Here is a 17,346-nt window from a genome sequence, read left to right as displayed (position 1 = left end):
AGTGATGCAAATGCTGTCTCGCTAGGCAGCTCACTAGGTTTTGAGACAGCCTCTCTTTTTTTTTCTCTCTCACTACGAGACCAATTTCCTGACCCTACAGCATGCCAAAGTAAAAGCAGGCAGTGAAGCGCTAGAAAGACTGAGGGATGGAAAAGATAAACAGAGGTGTGAGGGAAGTGGAGAATCTAAATAGAGAGGATTGAGTCTTTCTTTAATTATAGTTAAGTGTGACAGAAATGAGGAAATCGAGCCTTATCTTTTAGCTTTGGAAAAGCAATGACTTAAATGTGTGTGTGAAATGGAAAGCGAGACCCTTCAGGTGAGGCTATTACTCGTGCTTTAGCAGATAGGTGCAGGCTGTGGCGTGGGGGTAATAAATGTGGCTCTGTTGAAAAGCTCTTACTGTTGGTATTGCGTAATCTTCCTACTGGGAGCTCTCGCTCCGGGGACTGACTGTCTCTCTCGCTGCCTTTAATTCAGTCTCTGTCACAAAACATTTACAGAGGTAAGATGCTGTTTAATCCCATGTCTATAATGATCTGTAGTGACAATCCACATGATTTGCATATATATTGTGCATTATAAACACTGCACTGACTTAAAAGCAAAGACTTTCTGTGCTTTTTTAGTTACTTTCCGTTATAGTGCAGAGAAAAAAATATATATCCAGCCACATAAAACAACCAAGCTGAAGCTTCTGCCAGCTGGTGTGGACTGAACGAACAATTTACTATATCTAGCGCCCACTTACCTGCCTCAACAAGGGCTATGCGTACGTTACATCTCCTAATTAATATTCATGAACCAAGCTGTTAAGATTTATAATGATTCACTTTTCATTCCTGCGCCCCAGTGTTTTATCACCATAAAAACTGAAAACATTATGGTATATGTTATAACATTTCAGGAGCAATTCATTAGCTTTTTATTAATTCATAGGCGTATTTACAGTACCTCATGACGGTGGTATTTGCATTCTTTCTCTCTTTGACCTTGTTTAGTGGGACTAAACAGGCAAATGTTATGACAATATTTTCTAAATATTTTTACTAAATAGATTCATTCATGAGACCAATTAAAGAAAAAGTGTTGTGACAGCATGTGGCTGAATTCTGCTGCTAATGAATACACAAGTTTCACATGGTTTCTTGTTTTTTGGACTTGCATACACAAACCCTAGCTATATTTATATACTACCATTCAGGAGTTTAGGGTTGGTAAGATTTCTAAATGCTTTTGAAAGTAGTCTTATGTTCATCAAGGCTGGATTTTTTGATAAAGAATGCAGTAAAAACAGTAATATTGTGAAATTTTTATTACAATTTAAAATAAGTGTTTTATGTTTTAATATATAAATATAAATAATTGTAAATGATTTTATATTCCTGTGATGGCAAAGCTGAATTTTCAGCAGTCTTCAGTGTTACGTGATCCTTCAAAAATCATTCTAATATGCTGATTTGCTGCTCAAGAAACCATTCCTATTATTATCAATGAAATGAAAACAGTTGTCCTACTTGATGTTTTTGTTATACATTTTTATATATACATTATATAATAGAATAGAAAGTTCAAAAGAAAAACATTTTTTAGAAATAGAAATTATGTTTAATGTAAATATATTTACTTTTGTGGTGTATCCTTGCTTTTTTTCAAAATTATAGTATCATGGGCATATTATGGACATTTCCGTTAACTGTAAAACACAACACAATGCAATGCAAAATCAGTAAAAAAATAAATAAAATCAGTACATAAAAAGTACATTATTTTTACATTTGTTTTTAGAGTGGAAATAGTAAATTGTTAAATTTTTTACATGTACCCATTTGCCTGATTATATACACAACACAATTGGAGGAAAATATGCAACGTTGCTTTGGAATCTTCAGAAAACTTTAACTGGATTTTTCTCAAAATCAACTCTGCAGACTCTATCGATTTCAAACAGCTGTAGCTAAGTCTTTTTTTTTTTTTTTTTTTTTGGCCAATTCCAACAAGTCATATACAAACCCGATTCCAAAAAAGTTGGGACACTGTACAAATTACGAATAAAAAAGGAATGCAATAATTAACAAATCTCATAAACTTATATTTTATTCACAATAGAATATAGATAACATATCAAATGTTGAAAGTGAGACATTTTGAAATGTCATGCCAAATATTGGCTCATTTTGGATTTCATGAGAGCTACACATTCCAAAAAAGTTGGGACAGGTAGCAATAAGAGGCCGGAAATGTTAAATGTACATATAAGGAACAGCTGGAGGACCAATTTGCAACTTATTAGGTCAATTGGCAACATGATTGGGTATAAAAAGAGCTTCTCAGAGTGGCAGTGTCTCTCAGAAGTCAAGATGGCAAGAGGATCACCAATTCCCCCAATGCTGCGGCGAAAAATAGTGGAGCAATATCAGAAAGGAGTTTCTCAGAGAAAAATTGCAAAGAGTTTGAAGTTATCATCATCTACAGTGCATAATATCATCCAAAGATTCAGAGAATCTGGAACAATCTCTGTGCGTAAGGGTCAAGGCCGGAAAACCATACTGGATGCCCGTGATCTTCGGGCCCTTAGACGGCACTGCAACACATACAGGAATGCTACTGTAATGGAAATCACAACATGGGCTCAGGAATACTTCCAGAAAACATTGTCATTGAACACAATCCACCGTGCCATTCGCCGCTGCCGGCTAAAACTCTATAGGTCAAAAAAGAAGCCATATCTAAACATGATCCAGAAGCGCAGGCATTTTCTCTGGGCCAAGGCTTATTTAAAATGGACTGTGGCAAAGTGGAAAACTGTTCTGTGGTCAGACGAATCAAAATTTGAAGTTCTTTTTGGAAAATTGGGACGCCATGTCATCCGGACTAAAGAGGACAAGGACAACCCAAGTTGTTATCAGCGCTCAGTTCAGAAGCCTGCATCTCTGATGGTATGGGGTTGCATGAGTGCGTGTGGCATGGGCAGCTTACACATCTGGAAAGGCACCATCAATGCTGAAAGGTATATCCAAGTTCTAGAACAACATTATGCTCCCATCCAGACGTTGTCTCTTTCAGGGAAGACCTTGCATTTTCCAACATGACAATGCCAGACCACATACTGCATCAATTACAACATCATGGCTGTGTAGAAGGAGGATCCGGGTACTGAAATGGCCAGCCTGCAGTCCAGATATTTCACCCATAGAAAACATTTGGCGCATCATAAAGAGGAAGATGCAACAAAGAAGACCTAAGACAGTTGAGCAACTAGAAGCCTGTATTAGACAAGAATGGGACAACATTCCTATTCCTAAACTTGAGCAACTTGTCTCCTCAGTCCCCAGACGTTTGCAGACTGTTATAAAAAGAAGAGGGGATGCCACACAGTGGTAAACATGGCCTTGTCCCAACTTTTTTGAGATGTGTTGATGCCATGAAATTTAAAATAAACTTATTTTTCCCTTAAAATGATACATTTTCTCAGTTTAAACATTTGATATGTCATCTATGTTGTATTCTGAATAAAATATTGAAATTTGAAACTTCCACATCATTGCATTCTGTTTTTATTCACAATTTGTACAGTGACCCAACTTTTTTGGAATCGGGTTTGTATTATTTTGAAGGTATTTTAATGGATAAAATAAAAATAACTTATTTTTGAAAATTGACTCATTTTGCCAACTTGGTTCATATTTGCTTAATTTAAAAGCATGAAAAGGGGATGAATTTTAGTTTCACTAAGATTGAGGGAGACTATGCATATTTTACAACCCTGAAGGAAACATAAATTTGTATCACATGATGTTGTTGCCATGGTAAAATGAAAGGTTTTGGATCAGCATGTTTGACTGTTGTGGCTTTAGAGATAATTGCTAACGTGCTACAGATGGAGTGACTCATGCAGCACAGCTGCTTTATGGAAGAGCATGTAGTGTTTCAGTGAAGACCACTTCACTGATTCTTCATTCTTCTTGGCCGTTTGCTGAGAAGCAGACAGAAGCGCTTAAACTGCATGTGGGCCGCCTTTGAATGTCAGCTGAATAGCAAATATCATGAGTGCATACAGTATGAAAAGGACTGAATAAAGGCATCAAGGGGGGAAAATACCATACGCATAATGAGCAGACTTACACAATGTGAAGATTTCAGTAACTGTATTGGTTTATGTAAGCCACAGGGGTGGTAGGAGACTTTAGTTCCCTTTCTGAGCTCAAGAGTCCTCTCTCTCCATCTTTCTCTCGCTCTACTTCTCATTCACACATCAAACAATGCTGCTTTTTACATTACAGCAGGATGACCATTATTGCAAAGTATGACATTTGAATAGCTTTCTTACATCCAGACTAATATTCACATTCAAAGTGCACTCAGTAATTTCCTTGTTTAAATATTTTACTTTATTTTTTAAATATTTTTAAAAGAAAACTTGACAAAATTATATCACACTGGAGATGCACAATATATTGTTACCATATCAGTTATCGGCTATTAGTACTGATTTATTAAATTATTGGTCCATACTGTATATCCATGCTAATGTTGCCTATTTTTATGTTTTCCACAATTTAACATTTACTTAAAGACACATTAATAATTTAAAAACACTGTTAAATCTTTTTATCTTTAGCAAATCTTCACTTGTTTTGTTTGTTTGTTTGTTTTCCCGTTTAATTGATTTTTAATATCAGCCATTGATAGGTTATCAGACACATATTGTGAAAAATAATGAATGATGGAAGACTGCAAGAGCATTGGTGTCTTTAATAAAAATTACTCCTTGTACAATATTCATATCTATTATGTGTCTGTTTTCATGTTTTTTATTCCATTATGCTTGTCCTGAAAAAAGTGAAAAAATTGTGTCACTTATATAAAGTCCAATTAGTCTAACTGAAACTCTCTTGGTGTCTGTTATAAAAGCAAATAACACACCCCATAGGATTTTTTTTTTTAAAGAAGCTAAAAAAAAGAAAGAGAAGTTTTGTTTTTAGTAGTATTTTAGTTTTACACCAGATTGTTAATGTGCAGAACACATATGGGCAAGCTTTATTGACTGCAGAAAATTTAATTTTGTACATAACAGAAAAGATTATGCATATTTTTTCAATAACTTCATTTTTTTATAATAAATGATCTTTTTACTCCGTATACATATATTTGTCTTAATAATAAGTAGTTTTTTTAAGAAATAACCATTTTTGATGAATATTCAATCAAAATTTAAGGTTTGAACTAAACCATAAATATAATTTAAAAAGGAAAAAAAACTAATACATTTGCCTGTAACAAATTTGAATATTTTTGTTCCAAGTTGGTCCAAATTATAATTTTTCTTCAGTGTGTGTGATTGTAATTGCTGCTAACACTCATTTTTAAGTTGAGCTGACATTACTTAACACTTAACTTTTAACATCTCATTACAGTGTCTCTCTAACTGTTTCTGTATTGTATGAACTGCTTTTGCTTGTTTGTATGTTTTTGCTATCGTCTGCTTATCTGCTTCTTTTTCTGTCCATCTCTGTCCCTTTATTTGCTCTCCACTCGTCCTTCCATCCCTTTCTGTGTCTTTCTCTGTCTCTCTCAGAGGTGTCAGACTACACTCATCTTCCAGCTGCTCCACAATCACTCATCTCTCCTCAGCTTCCACCTTCAGTTCCCATCAGCCACCTAAAAGCCGCAGTCACCATCAGTTCTGCTGCCCTTCCAGGCTGGGCAGACCCGAGCCGGCCTCCAACAGGTGCTCAGAGCGTGCCAGGTAAGAAGGGCCAGCAGAGGGCCAACAGAGCCAAAATCCTCTAGTTCCCTTAGTTTCTGTACCCACAGCCTTCCTTAATGCCACTTCAGCCTGTTTCCCCTCTTCAGATCCCCACATCATCCTGAAGAGCCGTTCACAATTACAGCCGTTTGCAGTGACAAAGCGTCCTGAAGTCATTCATTATAAATGAGTCATTTCCGACAACATTAGCAGCAGCAACTGTTGTCAATGTGACAAAGTTGAGCTGAACTTTATGCAAATGAGCAGCAACACAATGCAGAAACTACCAATGGGAGTGCAGAAGGTGACCCACCTCCCGATACTGTAGTTTTATTGGTGACTGCATCACTGCTCATTTGCAAGTTAAACTTATAAGAGCTGTTGGCTCTCAATGGCCCATGTTTGAGTCTGAGCTGGTTCAGATCCTGATCCCACTCCTCTCTTACAACTATTTTCATGTCTGCACTCTAATGTCCTATATATAAAAGTAAAAAAAGACTCTCCACAAATCACCAGCTCTCATTAAAATGTAAAAGTTTTTCTGCAAAATGCTGTGATTATGAACACCGCTTTACACCATGTGTGATGCAACAAGTGTCCATTATCAAGTAATCTGTCTTCACAAAATCACATCAAGTCTGAACATATTCTACACTTTCAGAGAGAAAAAAACAACATACAAAACTGTCATTAGGACAGTACCCTTTCAAAAGGTACTATATGTACACTCTAGGTACTAATATGTGCCATTTAGGGGTAAATAAGGTACAAAGATGTACCTTTTAGCTTTTGTACCTAAGGTTTTGTACCAGCTACATAACATTACCTTTGTGATAAGTAAGCAGAATATACAATAATGTATGAAGAGAATCAGTGTCACACAATCAAGAGTGCTGTTGCTGAATAGACAGCTGTACAGCTATGCTGTAACTCTTAAAATCCTGAATATTCATATACAATACTGTTCAAAAGTTTGAGGTTGGTAAGATTTTGTTGCTGTTGTTGTTTTTAAAAGTCTCTTATACTCACCAAGGCTTCATTTATTTGATCACAAATACAGTAAAAATAGTAATTTTATTAATTATTATAATTTTAAATATTTTTTTTCTATTGTAATATGTGACCCTGGACCACAAAACCAGTCATAAGGGTCACATTTTTTTAAATTGAGATTTATAAATCATCTGAAAGCTGATAAATAATCTTTCCATTGATGTATGGTTTTGTTAGGATAGGCCAATATTTTGTTGAGATACAACTATTTGAAAATCTGGAATCTGAGGGTGCAAAAAAATCTAAATATTAAGAAAATCACCTTTAAATTTGTCCAAAAGGAAGTTCTCAGCAATGCATATTACTAATCAAAAATGAAGTTTTGATATATTTACAGTAGGAAATTTACAAAATATCCCCATTGAACATGATCTTTATTTAATATCGTAATGATTTTTGGTATAAAAGAAAAATCAATCATTTTGACACATACATGTATTTTTGGCTATTGCTACAAATATACCCGCGCTACTTATGACTGGTTTTGTGGTCCAGCGTCACATATATTTTAAAATGTAATTATTCCTGTGATGCAAAGCTGAATTTTCAGCATCGTTCATCCAGTCTTCAGTGTCACATGATCCTCCAGAAATCATTCTAATATGATGATTGGCTGCTATTTTTGTGGAAACCATATTTTTTTTAGGTGAAAAGAAAGCTCAAAAGAACAGCATTGTTTGAAACAGAAATCATTCAAAAATGCATTTACTGTTAGTTTTGATCAATTTAATGTGTCTTTGGTGAGTACAAGTAAAAATCTTACTGACCCTAAACGTTTGAATGGTATTGTAAGCAGCATAGAGTCAGGTAGAGTCTTACATGGAAGAGATAGGATTTATCACTTGTTGCTTTAACTTATCTTGACATGGGATGTGAGGACATGGTGTAATGCTTTCCAATGTCTTGCAATCTGTTGATTCACCGGCAGTTTACCAAACACTCCACACTGCCCCTCACTCTTTGATCTTTGACCTGTTGCACTCATCCAAACTGCTGCCCTCACCCAGTGTGTCACATTTTGTGTGTGCCGTGTCCTTCCTCTTGCCCTCGCTGTGAAGTGCTAAGAGAAGGACACTTCAGAGACTGCGGAGGAGGAAGTGATCACTTTAGCACTATCAGAGAAGATGCTAGATGAGGCTTGTCAGACAGACGCTTGAGGAAGTGAGAGGTACCAATTAATGTCTTACAGTTTGATGGATGCCTGTCATATACAGTTGCTACCACTTTTTTACCTCGTACCCCATCAATTCTTCATTTATTTCTCTGTCCTTGTCCACCAGCGTCCCTCATTCTGTCTCTCTCTTCCTCCAGCGTCTCACTAACTCTGTGTACACGCAGGATCAAACATGGCTGGCTCAGTTTAAGCCTCACAGAACAGCCATGATTGAGAGAGAGAGTAAAAGAAGAGACAGACACAGAGTGTGTGAACTTGATCTGTCGCTCTCTATCCTCTTTTCCTTAACTGTGCCATTTAAAGCCTCGTGCGCACGTCTGCTGGCAGAATGCCTCCCAAAATAAAAGCAACCTCATTATTTTAGACTCTGACAGATTCTCTCACTTTCTGATTTTCTTTACTCTAATATCATGTTTCGCTCTTTAATTTAATTTAATTTAGTATCATTCTGAGTGTGATCCACTCAAAGGTATTTAATTTGATGCGAATGAGAAAACGGTGCGATGGATTGAACTACAGTGTGTTTAGTCGGCCTCATTCATGAAATGAGCCAACTTTTTGTCAATCTTTCAGACAAAGATTTTGATGTGTTTTTAAGTGTATTTTTAAAATGTTAGCTGCTACGAAAAACTGTACACCTGCTTCCAACCATGTGCTAATGTTGCTTAAAACAGTCAAATGTATTGTATTCAAGGCCTAATGCATTGATAACAATATTTACCAAAAATTAGTTCAATTTAAATAAATTTAATTAAAGTCACAGTCTGATTGTCATTATTCTGAGCATTAGTAGTATTTGTCTGCAAGATTAATACTGTAATCGAGTTTTTTTTTTTTATTAGTCTCCTATCAATATACTTTTCAATACTTGAGGGCGGGGCTATTTGTCTGCTGACCAATGACAATGAGAGGATTTGGGAAACCTGTTTGGTGATGTTACATAAATTACACACTTCAGCTTTAATGAAAAAGAAACTTTAAAAATGTGTTTATGAAAGTATTTTCACTGGAAAAAAAGCAACAGCAACATGGGTTGTGAAACAGATGTGACCAAGTAGATAGAGACAGTACAACAAACTAAATCATACCATCATAACCTCATTTTCATTCGCATTCATTTAAAAATGGTGCTTACACTGGCTAATGTTTATACACTTTAGCTAAACAGTACCAAGCAACTGGATGTTTATACATATACAGACAAACTATTTATAGATTTTCCAATTAGGCTAAAAGTTTTGTGGTGCTCCAGTACAGATGATGCATAAAGCTGTGATTTAGCAACTTGTGGAATGTGTTAATTCTGCCATCTAGTGGACACATTTGAGCAAAGCAGTCTGTCTGAGCACTGTGAATCTAACCTATCAATGGTGCCGTAATTTCCTTTAGTTCATTACAGGTAGATACAATTAAATTCAATAATTTTGTGTCTGTTTTTTCATGTTCTTTATGTGTTTTCATCCCTCTTTTTCTGACTTTCTGTTGCTGTATCTCTCTCTTTCAACTCTCTGACCCTCTTGTCCCTCATCATTAGTGAGGAAGAGGAGAAGGAGGAGGGCGAGAGTGATTCTGTCCATCAGTTCTGTTGCACCGCCTCCGGGTGCAGTAGCCCCTCCTCTCGCTAACCTGCAGCCAATCAGCTTGAGTGGAACAGCTTGATTGACATTAGTTGCTTGAACTCTGATAACAGGACATATGATTCTTTTGGTACAGTTTTTGTAATTGCATGTTCAATAGCTTGTTGTCTCGATTAAGTGCTGTTACATTTTGTTCTGTTAAGTAATTTGAAAACGTCTTAATCAAATTAATCGATAAATTAACATTGCATTAAGTTTGGGGACAGTGACAGTGACTGTATTTCTATATGTCTCTGTACAGAAATAGCAGGTAGAGTCAATAATGTTGACATAAAGCTGCTTTATGTTTGAATGAACATTGCACAGAGATACAGTGACTCTGTCTGCAGCCGTATGAGATGTCTTTAAATTTGCTTAGTATTATAGACTGCATATACTATCTGCCGACTCTACTATAATATAATATTAAAATAGAATATCAGTATAGTTGCTGATTATTCTTTCCTTTTCATGCTGACATTTTAATATCTGTTAATCCCTATCATTGAGAACCTTTTTTTGTAAATGAGTGGTATCCCAAATGTCACTGTTCTTGCTGATTTTGTGTACACTGTGTTAACCTATTGTTCATAATTAATGTTTACTGTTGTTGTTTTCTCTTGTAGGAGGCATATATTAAATCTGAATGTGCCACTATGAATAAAGTCAATCATTATCAGGACACGCTGACATTTTTGCCTGAAAATTTAACAATATAGTGAATTTTCAGAAAATCTTAAGCAGGAAGTTGTGGTCAGAAAATGAGGAAAATGACACGACATTGAACAGAAAATGAAATGACATTTTAATTTCAATAGGTGAAATTTAATGAGCTGATATGGAAAAAAAAACAGCATTACACGAAACTTGTATCAGTAGTAATATAAATGTGCTGTCACATTTATATTGTTTGATGAATTTTTTCAGGCAAAATCAGGAGCCTGCGTGATTGGGGAGGACAAAATATTTTCATATGTAGAACGTTTTCACAACTTTCACTACCAATATATTTTTTAAAGTTATATAACTGTTAAGATGAAACATTCTTAATGTTTATGGAACATTTGTATAACTTTATTAGTATATGATTTATGTAGTGCGCTGGCATAATGTTGACAGAAAACGTTCTTTGAATATTCAAAATAAATATTCAAATAATGTAAATATTCAAATAACATAATATTCAAATAAAGTAAAAATAAAATCAGTAGAACATAAGAAAAGTTTTTGTAACCTTAAAATAACAATCACAACAAGAAAACTGGACATGGTCAGCATTTAGAAACATTTCAAAACAATCTTCCCATTTTTATAATCAAAATGTGTTAAAGTTGCCTGGAAGTTGTGGAAGTTGCCTAGAAAGCTGCATGTTTTGAAAGTGACTTACTTTGCTACACTATTGAAAATAGACAATGGACCTTACCTTAAATTTAGCTAATGTTACTGAACCTTAAAGGGATAGTTCACCCAAAAATGAAAATTCTGTCATTAATTACTTGCCCTCATGTCGTTCCAAACCCGTAAGACCTTCGTTCATCATCGGAACACAAATGAAGATATTTTTGATGGAATCTGAGAGCTCTCTGACCCTCCATAGACAGCAATGATGTTATCACGATCAACGCACAAAAACGAAGCAAGGACATCTGTAAAATAGTCCACGTGACATCAGGGGTTCAACCATAATTTTACGAAGCTACGAGAATAGCTTACTTTTGTGCCCAAAGAAAACAATAATAACATAAATATTCAGCAGTTTTCCTCCATGAGTTACCATCTTCTGTCATTTTGGAGAGTATCCTAGAATGTAATCAATGTAGTGAGCATCGTTTACATTCAGCATGCGCCCGCTGTACTGAATGTAAACAGCGCTGATCACGTTCAGCGAATGTATCCTTGCTACGTTTCTGTGCATTGATCGTGGGAATATCATCTCAGATTCCATCAAAAATATCTTAATTTGTGTTCCGGTGATGAACGAAGGTCTTACGGGTTTGGAGCGACATGAGGGCGAGTAATTAATGACAGAATTTTAATTTTTGGGTGAACTACCCCTTGAAGTCATAGTGACACAATGGCAGTGTTTCCTGAGAATGACATAGATGTACAATAGTATACCCAGTTGACATTTTAATGTCATATATTTAATGATATGCATACTGTATGATATTTAAAGGAACAGCAGCACACTATCAAACTTGTAGGCCACTCGAATTTGTACGAATGAAAACAAGGTGCTATTATTGAAATGAAACTCACACATGCTGTAGATATGAATAAACGTGATGACTGAAAACTCTGTTTATGTGAATCTTTCACCAGCTTTGTTCCTGAAGCTCATGAACTTTGCTCCGCCCCTTTTCGATTGCACACATGCTGTTCAGGAATGCATGTATGAAATGAACCATTCCTTGTCCCCTTCTCACTCTTCACTCCCGACGGTGTTAATATTGCAGCATTAATCACCATATGTGCATCAGACGGCTATATTTATACACATTGTTTTCCCTGCGCTCGAGCTGTCAAAAGACTGTCAGAAATGTAGTCATTCAACTCTGCAGTATGTGTGTTTGTATGAGGGTGCGGTTGTGTCACATAGCATCAGTGTGAATGACTGACTGTCTCTACCAGCAACACGGTAAGTGTTCTTATGTTTGTCCAATGTCCATCACACAACAGAGTCTGTGGATTATTGCTATCAATATAAAAGTATTAAAGAAGTATTAGACATATTAGTGCAGGCAGAACAAGTTTTTGTCTGAAGTTCAAGTAACTGCTCTAGGCAAATATATACAGTTTAGGTGTAAAACACAAGTGTCAGCATTTCTATGTTTTTGTTTGTATGTGTGAATAATATTATTGTGTCAAAGAGGAGGAAATGCTGTGGCCATATTTGCACTTTGGTCTTTTTATTTTTAGGACCATTATTTCCTGCCATATAATGCAGGTTATTTGAATGTGTTTACTGATTGTATGCTTATTATAGCCAGCAGCTAAAGAACAGGTGAACACGATTCAGGCAGAGCAGTGAGAGACAAGAGAAAGTATTTTTTGTGTTTGTCTGTGTGTCATGAAGAGATTGCAGGAGCTCCTTTGAGACCCTGAGCTGTGTGTGTGTGTGCAGGGGGGAATACAAGGAGAGGGAGAAAAAGAGAGTATATATGAGCTTTGTGGATGGATGAGGAATAATCAGCAGTATGGGACCTGTCTGACAGGATAGAGTGAATGCTGGAAAAGAGAGGAGGTAAGCGCTTTATTAATACACAGACCCTCATGTGTAGCTCTGGTCAAATGGATTGTGGGATTGCTTGCAGGCTCAGCTTGTGGTGGTGGTGTTCAGATGCGCTTGGCTGGTTCGTTTCATTTTTAGTTTCAGTATATTTAATCTTGTCAAGTGGAAGTATGACCATATCTGATGAAAGTGATCTGTTTTTATCTAAAAGAATGCCTTTCTTCAACAGAAAGTTCACTTAAAATAAAAATGATCATAATATACTTAACCTCATGTCGTTCCAAACCTATTTGATTTTTTTTATTCTGTGAAACACAAAAGATATTTTAAAGAATATTTGAACTGTTTTTGTCTATGTAATGAAAGTCAATCGAGCCCGATCTCAGAGCAATTCGTACATATTTTACGAGGTGGCAAATTCTTATGAATTCGTAAGACCTCACTCGTACAAATTCATACGATTTTTGCCAAATCGTACGTATTTTACGAGTTGCCAATTCGTATGAATTTGTACGAATGACCTACACCTAACCCCGCCCCTAAACCTACCCGTGGGGTTTAGAGTAGACAAATCGTACGGGTGAGGTCGTACGAATTAGCCACCTCGTAAAATACGTTTGAATTGGTTGTGAGATAGCGTTGGTCAATCCGGTAGAAAATGTTAAGCATCTTTTTTGTCCTTGAATGAAAGTTAATTAAATGACCCAAATAGTATCTGTGCATGAAAAAAATCTGTATAAAATTCTACACACACCTTGCATTTCAGTAAATTAAATATTTAATTTAATTTGAGCTAATTTGATTACACATTCAGCCATCTAAATGCTTAATCATAAGACTGTATTACAAGCTCAGTTTAACATATTTTAGCGCTTTAATTCCATTCTGCAGATTTTTCCCATAATGAGAGCAGTTTTTTTTATTCAGTTCCTGTGTGTTTGTATTTTTCATCTATTTTGCAAAAGAATCTCTAATATTCTATTTACCTACTATATACTATTCTGTTTAATTCACATCTTATTTCTTGATAGGTTATTATATTACATGTTATTATGCGTGTGTATGTTCTTAATTCAGTTAATACTTTTTTGTTGTCGCTTTGTGGGCAAGGAACTATAAGAATAAGTATTTCACTACACGAATGTAATAGATACGTGAACGTTTAACCTTGGAATGCTCCATCTGGAGCCGGCCTGTGGGACATTTAAAAAAGGAAAAGATAATAATCACAGCCCCTCTGTAATTCTGTGATGTGTCGGCATCAGTCAGTAATGAAAGTATTGGAACAGCAGCTGAAACACTTCACTGCGTTTACCCGTTCTGCTATGTTTGTGTGTGTGTGGTGTTTTAAACAGTTTTTCATCCTTGTGGACAACATGGATTAGTGTGTCTGTATAGCACTGATTACACACGGGCTCTAGAATCAGAATCTGTGACTTTAAAAGGACTCAATTTGATCCTCTTTTTAAGCTGGTCTTGACAGCTGTTTCCTGCTGTTTGCCTCAATAACGTGCTGATTTTCTGTAATAATTCTTTCATCACACGCCTTTTGACTCTGTGAAGCTGCAGAGCTATCAGAAATTATTCAGATGCTGTCATTTCTCCCACACTTTGTTCGAGAATTTTTGCTGTGCTTATTTTATCATATCACCATAGACTGACAAGATTGTTGACATGAGGAAGTGTCAACAAGCTTTTTTGGTCAGTTTCTCCCATTATTCCCTGTCAGACCGTTTGGAAGGTCTTTTTGGGACTTTTCTGTGTTTGATTGGGCCTCTTGAGGACATCCAGACACTTGTCCTGAAGCCACTGCAGCATTGTCTTCAGGTCATGTCATGTCATCCTGCTTAATGGACTAAAATGGACTCTTGTTCATTTATTTTTTAAACCCTAGATTGAAGCATCTAATGAGAGTTCCTCTCATGATTCTGCACTGCCACTTTAAGAATTTGAAACTAACTTTGAAGTTAATCTTTCTTACAAATGCTTTTGTTAAGGTGAGTCACATTAGATTTAGTTAACCATCTGTGTCAGCTAAAAATAACCTCCATTTGCTGTCAAAAAACTGTTTCCAATATTAGCATTTTGGGTGTCAAGAGAAATCAGTTTTCACCTGGTACAAACGGTGTAAAAACTTGTAAAAAAAAAAAGTTGCTTAAAAATATGCTTCCAAATTTTATATGCAGTGCAAATGTGTGGCATGTCCACTTTTCAATCATAGTTGTCAACATAGCACATTATTGAAATTTCTGATGTTTTAGCATGTTATTTTACGGTTCTGACTGTAAAAGCACTGTAAAAAGGTGTCTTCCCACCCATTAGAATATAATCAGAGACTAATTACGTCAAGGTGTTTGAAGACAATGAATGCAGGTCACAGCCCACAGTCTCACCCAATTACACAGCAATTACAGCTCGTTATCAGCAGGGATGCCTTTCACGTTTCTGCTGAGCTGTCCTGCCTCTGAACTAATATGACAGATAATATCTCAAAGGTCACATTTGAATGGTGTTACAAAGTTTATTTATAAAGCATATTTGAATATTGACATCATTACAGCAATAGCATGTTCTGGAAGCTTCTACACAATGTTCTATATAGCAATTTGTTTTAATGGTATTTTGTTACACAGCACAAAAATGGCCTCAAATGTATTTGCTTAAAATGTCAAACCAATTGTCATCTAGAAATAAATTATGTTAGAGCTTTTCTTGTAATTTCAATCTAAAAGTGAACAATTACTTATCTTCATTTTGAACAACACATTTGTTTTATAGCTTCAGACTGCTCTACCCAAAAATTCTGTCGTAATTTACTCACCTTCAAGTTGTTCCAAACCTGTATGAGTTTGATCACAAAAGAAGATGTTTTGAAGAATGTTGCTGTAGCCATTTATTTTCATAGTATTTTCTTAAGTCGATGGCTACACACAACATCAACATCTTACACACATTCTTCAAAACATCTTCTTTTGTGCTCAACTCAGAAACTTGACTTTGAGTAAATGATGACAGAATTTTCATTTTTGGGTGAACTATCCCTTTAAAATATGTGTTTTGGAAGGTCTATTTATGCTGTCTTTATTTACATAAATGCCACTTAGTTTGGCTTTTTTTTTTTTTTTGGTATAAGTTCAAGTACCTCTTGAGGCCACTGAATATAAACTGGCTCTGGTGTCTTTGCTTTGCAGAGCAAAATATGCTTAGCATTTAGTTCTTTGCAAAGTTTAATTGGACATATTATGTTTCTGATGCAACCTGCTCAGCAAGTTACTACAACATTCCTGTCTGTTTAACAAACACCAAACTGCTTCCTCCTAAACTGAAAGCAAGAATAACACTGGAGAAAAATAGCAACACAACGCATGCATTAATATACTAGATCAACTTACATAATTCCTTTAGCCATTCTTAATAAAGCACTGATATTGATTATTCAGCTACATATTGTTAAACGCTTGTGGGTCAGTAAGTTGACGTTTGCAGTATCATAAAATAGAATAAGAAAAGAGCAATTATTGACCCATCATGATCATGGTATATTTGCTAGGTATATTTGAATACACTCATAAAAATAAAGTTTCCACAAGGGGAAATGTTCATTTTTACAAAGAACGTTTTATGGAATGTTAAAGGTTCCATAAATATTATGGAACCACAGATACCAATAAAGAACCTTTATATTTAAGAAGTAGTATATGTTATATATCTCTTGTAACATTCAAAGTCTTACAATCTTACAACCTGCAACTTATCCACCAACACCCACGGTTACTGTATTAGTGCTCTGTATCTATAGCAACACTCTTTCTAATGACTGCCTCCCCTCCCACGGTGGTCTCACGGCAACTGTCACTAAGCAACCCTACCTTCCTCACTCCTACATGTGTGTGAGAGAGAGAGTGGGTGGGAGGAGTGGGAGGAATGGGGAAAAGGAAGATGTGAGATACAAGACGACAATTTTATGAGCAGATGTTACAGCAGCATTCCCAGAATAAAACAGCACTACAGTTTTGTCAGTGCATGTAGGCAGCAGATGCCAGATTGGGCTAAATTAAGCCAATTTCCAAACTAGTATTAAAGTAAAACAGAAGTAAAGCTAGTTTTAGTGCATTGCTATGTGGTTGCTCAAACCTCTGTGATATAACTTGCAGCTTTCATTCAGAGGAGGTTTATGGGATTGCAATTGCAGGTTTCAAGCCACATGACAGCTAGAACTACAAAACCAGTAGAAACCCAGTTAAAGCCTATAAACTAATATTGTGTATGTTTGAACAGTTGTAGTTACACATAGCTGTGAAGTATATAAATAGCACTTTTCAGACCGTGGAAATGTGATGCCATCTAGCAATCAATATTTGCAAAGAAAACAATTGCATCATTGAAAATGCTTGAATAAATGCACTTAGTCTTGATAGTGAAACTAAAATTAGTTTTCTGTCATTTATTTCTTCTCGTCATTCCAAAACATGACCTTCTTTCTTCCATGGAACACAAAAGAATATAATTTAATGAATGTTTA

At 35.7% G+C, this 17,346-nt stretch overlaps 2 protein-coding genes across 4 annotated transcripts in view; both read left to right on the top strand.

The window, feature by feature from the left end:
* The window catches only part of LOC306848351 (uncharacterized protein), a 40,160-nt gene extending 29,887 nt beyond the window's left edge, over positions 1-10,273 (top strand). Inside the window, exons 2-3 of the mRNA XM_079382845.1 lie at positions 5,579-5,749; positions 9,511-10,273. Coding sequence (XP_079238971.1) covers positions 5,579-5,749; positions 9,511-9,601 — 262 coding nt within the window. The 3' untranslated portion in view covers positions 9,602-10,273. The remainder of the gene's footprint in view (positions 1-5,578; positions 5,750-9,510) is intronic.
* Positions 1-17,346, top strand: part of LOC306848491 (MAP kinase-activated protein kinase 2-like) — a 458,467-nt gene that overhangs the window by 221,625 nt on the left and 219,496 nt on the right. The gene's annotated exons all lie outside the window — the stretch shown is intronic.

Source organism: Barbus barbus (assembly GCF_936440315.1).
Source record: "Barbus barbus genome assembly, chromosome: 28".
NCBI classification, from domain to species: Eukaryota; Metazoa; Chordata; class Actinopteri; order Cypriniformes; family Cyprinidae; genus Barbus; species Barbus barbus.
Note: the sequence above shows the minus strand (reverse complement) of the source record. Positions and strands in the feature narration are given on the sequence as shown.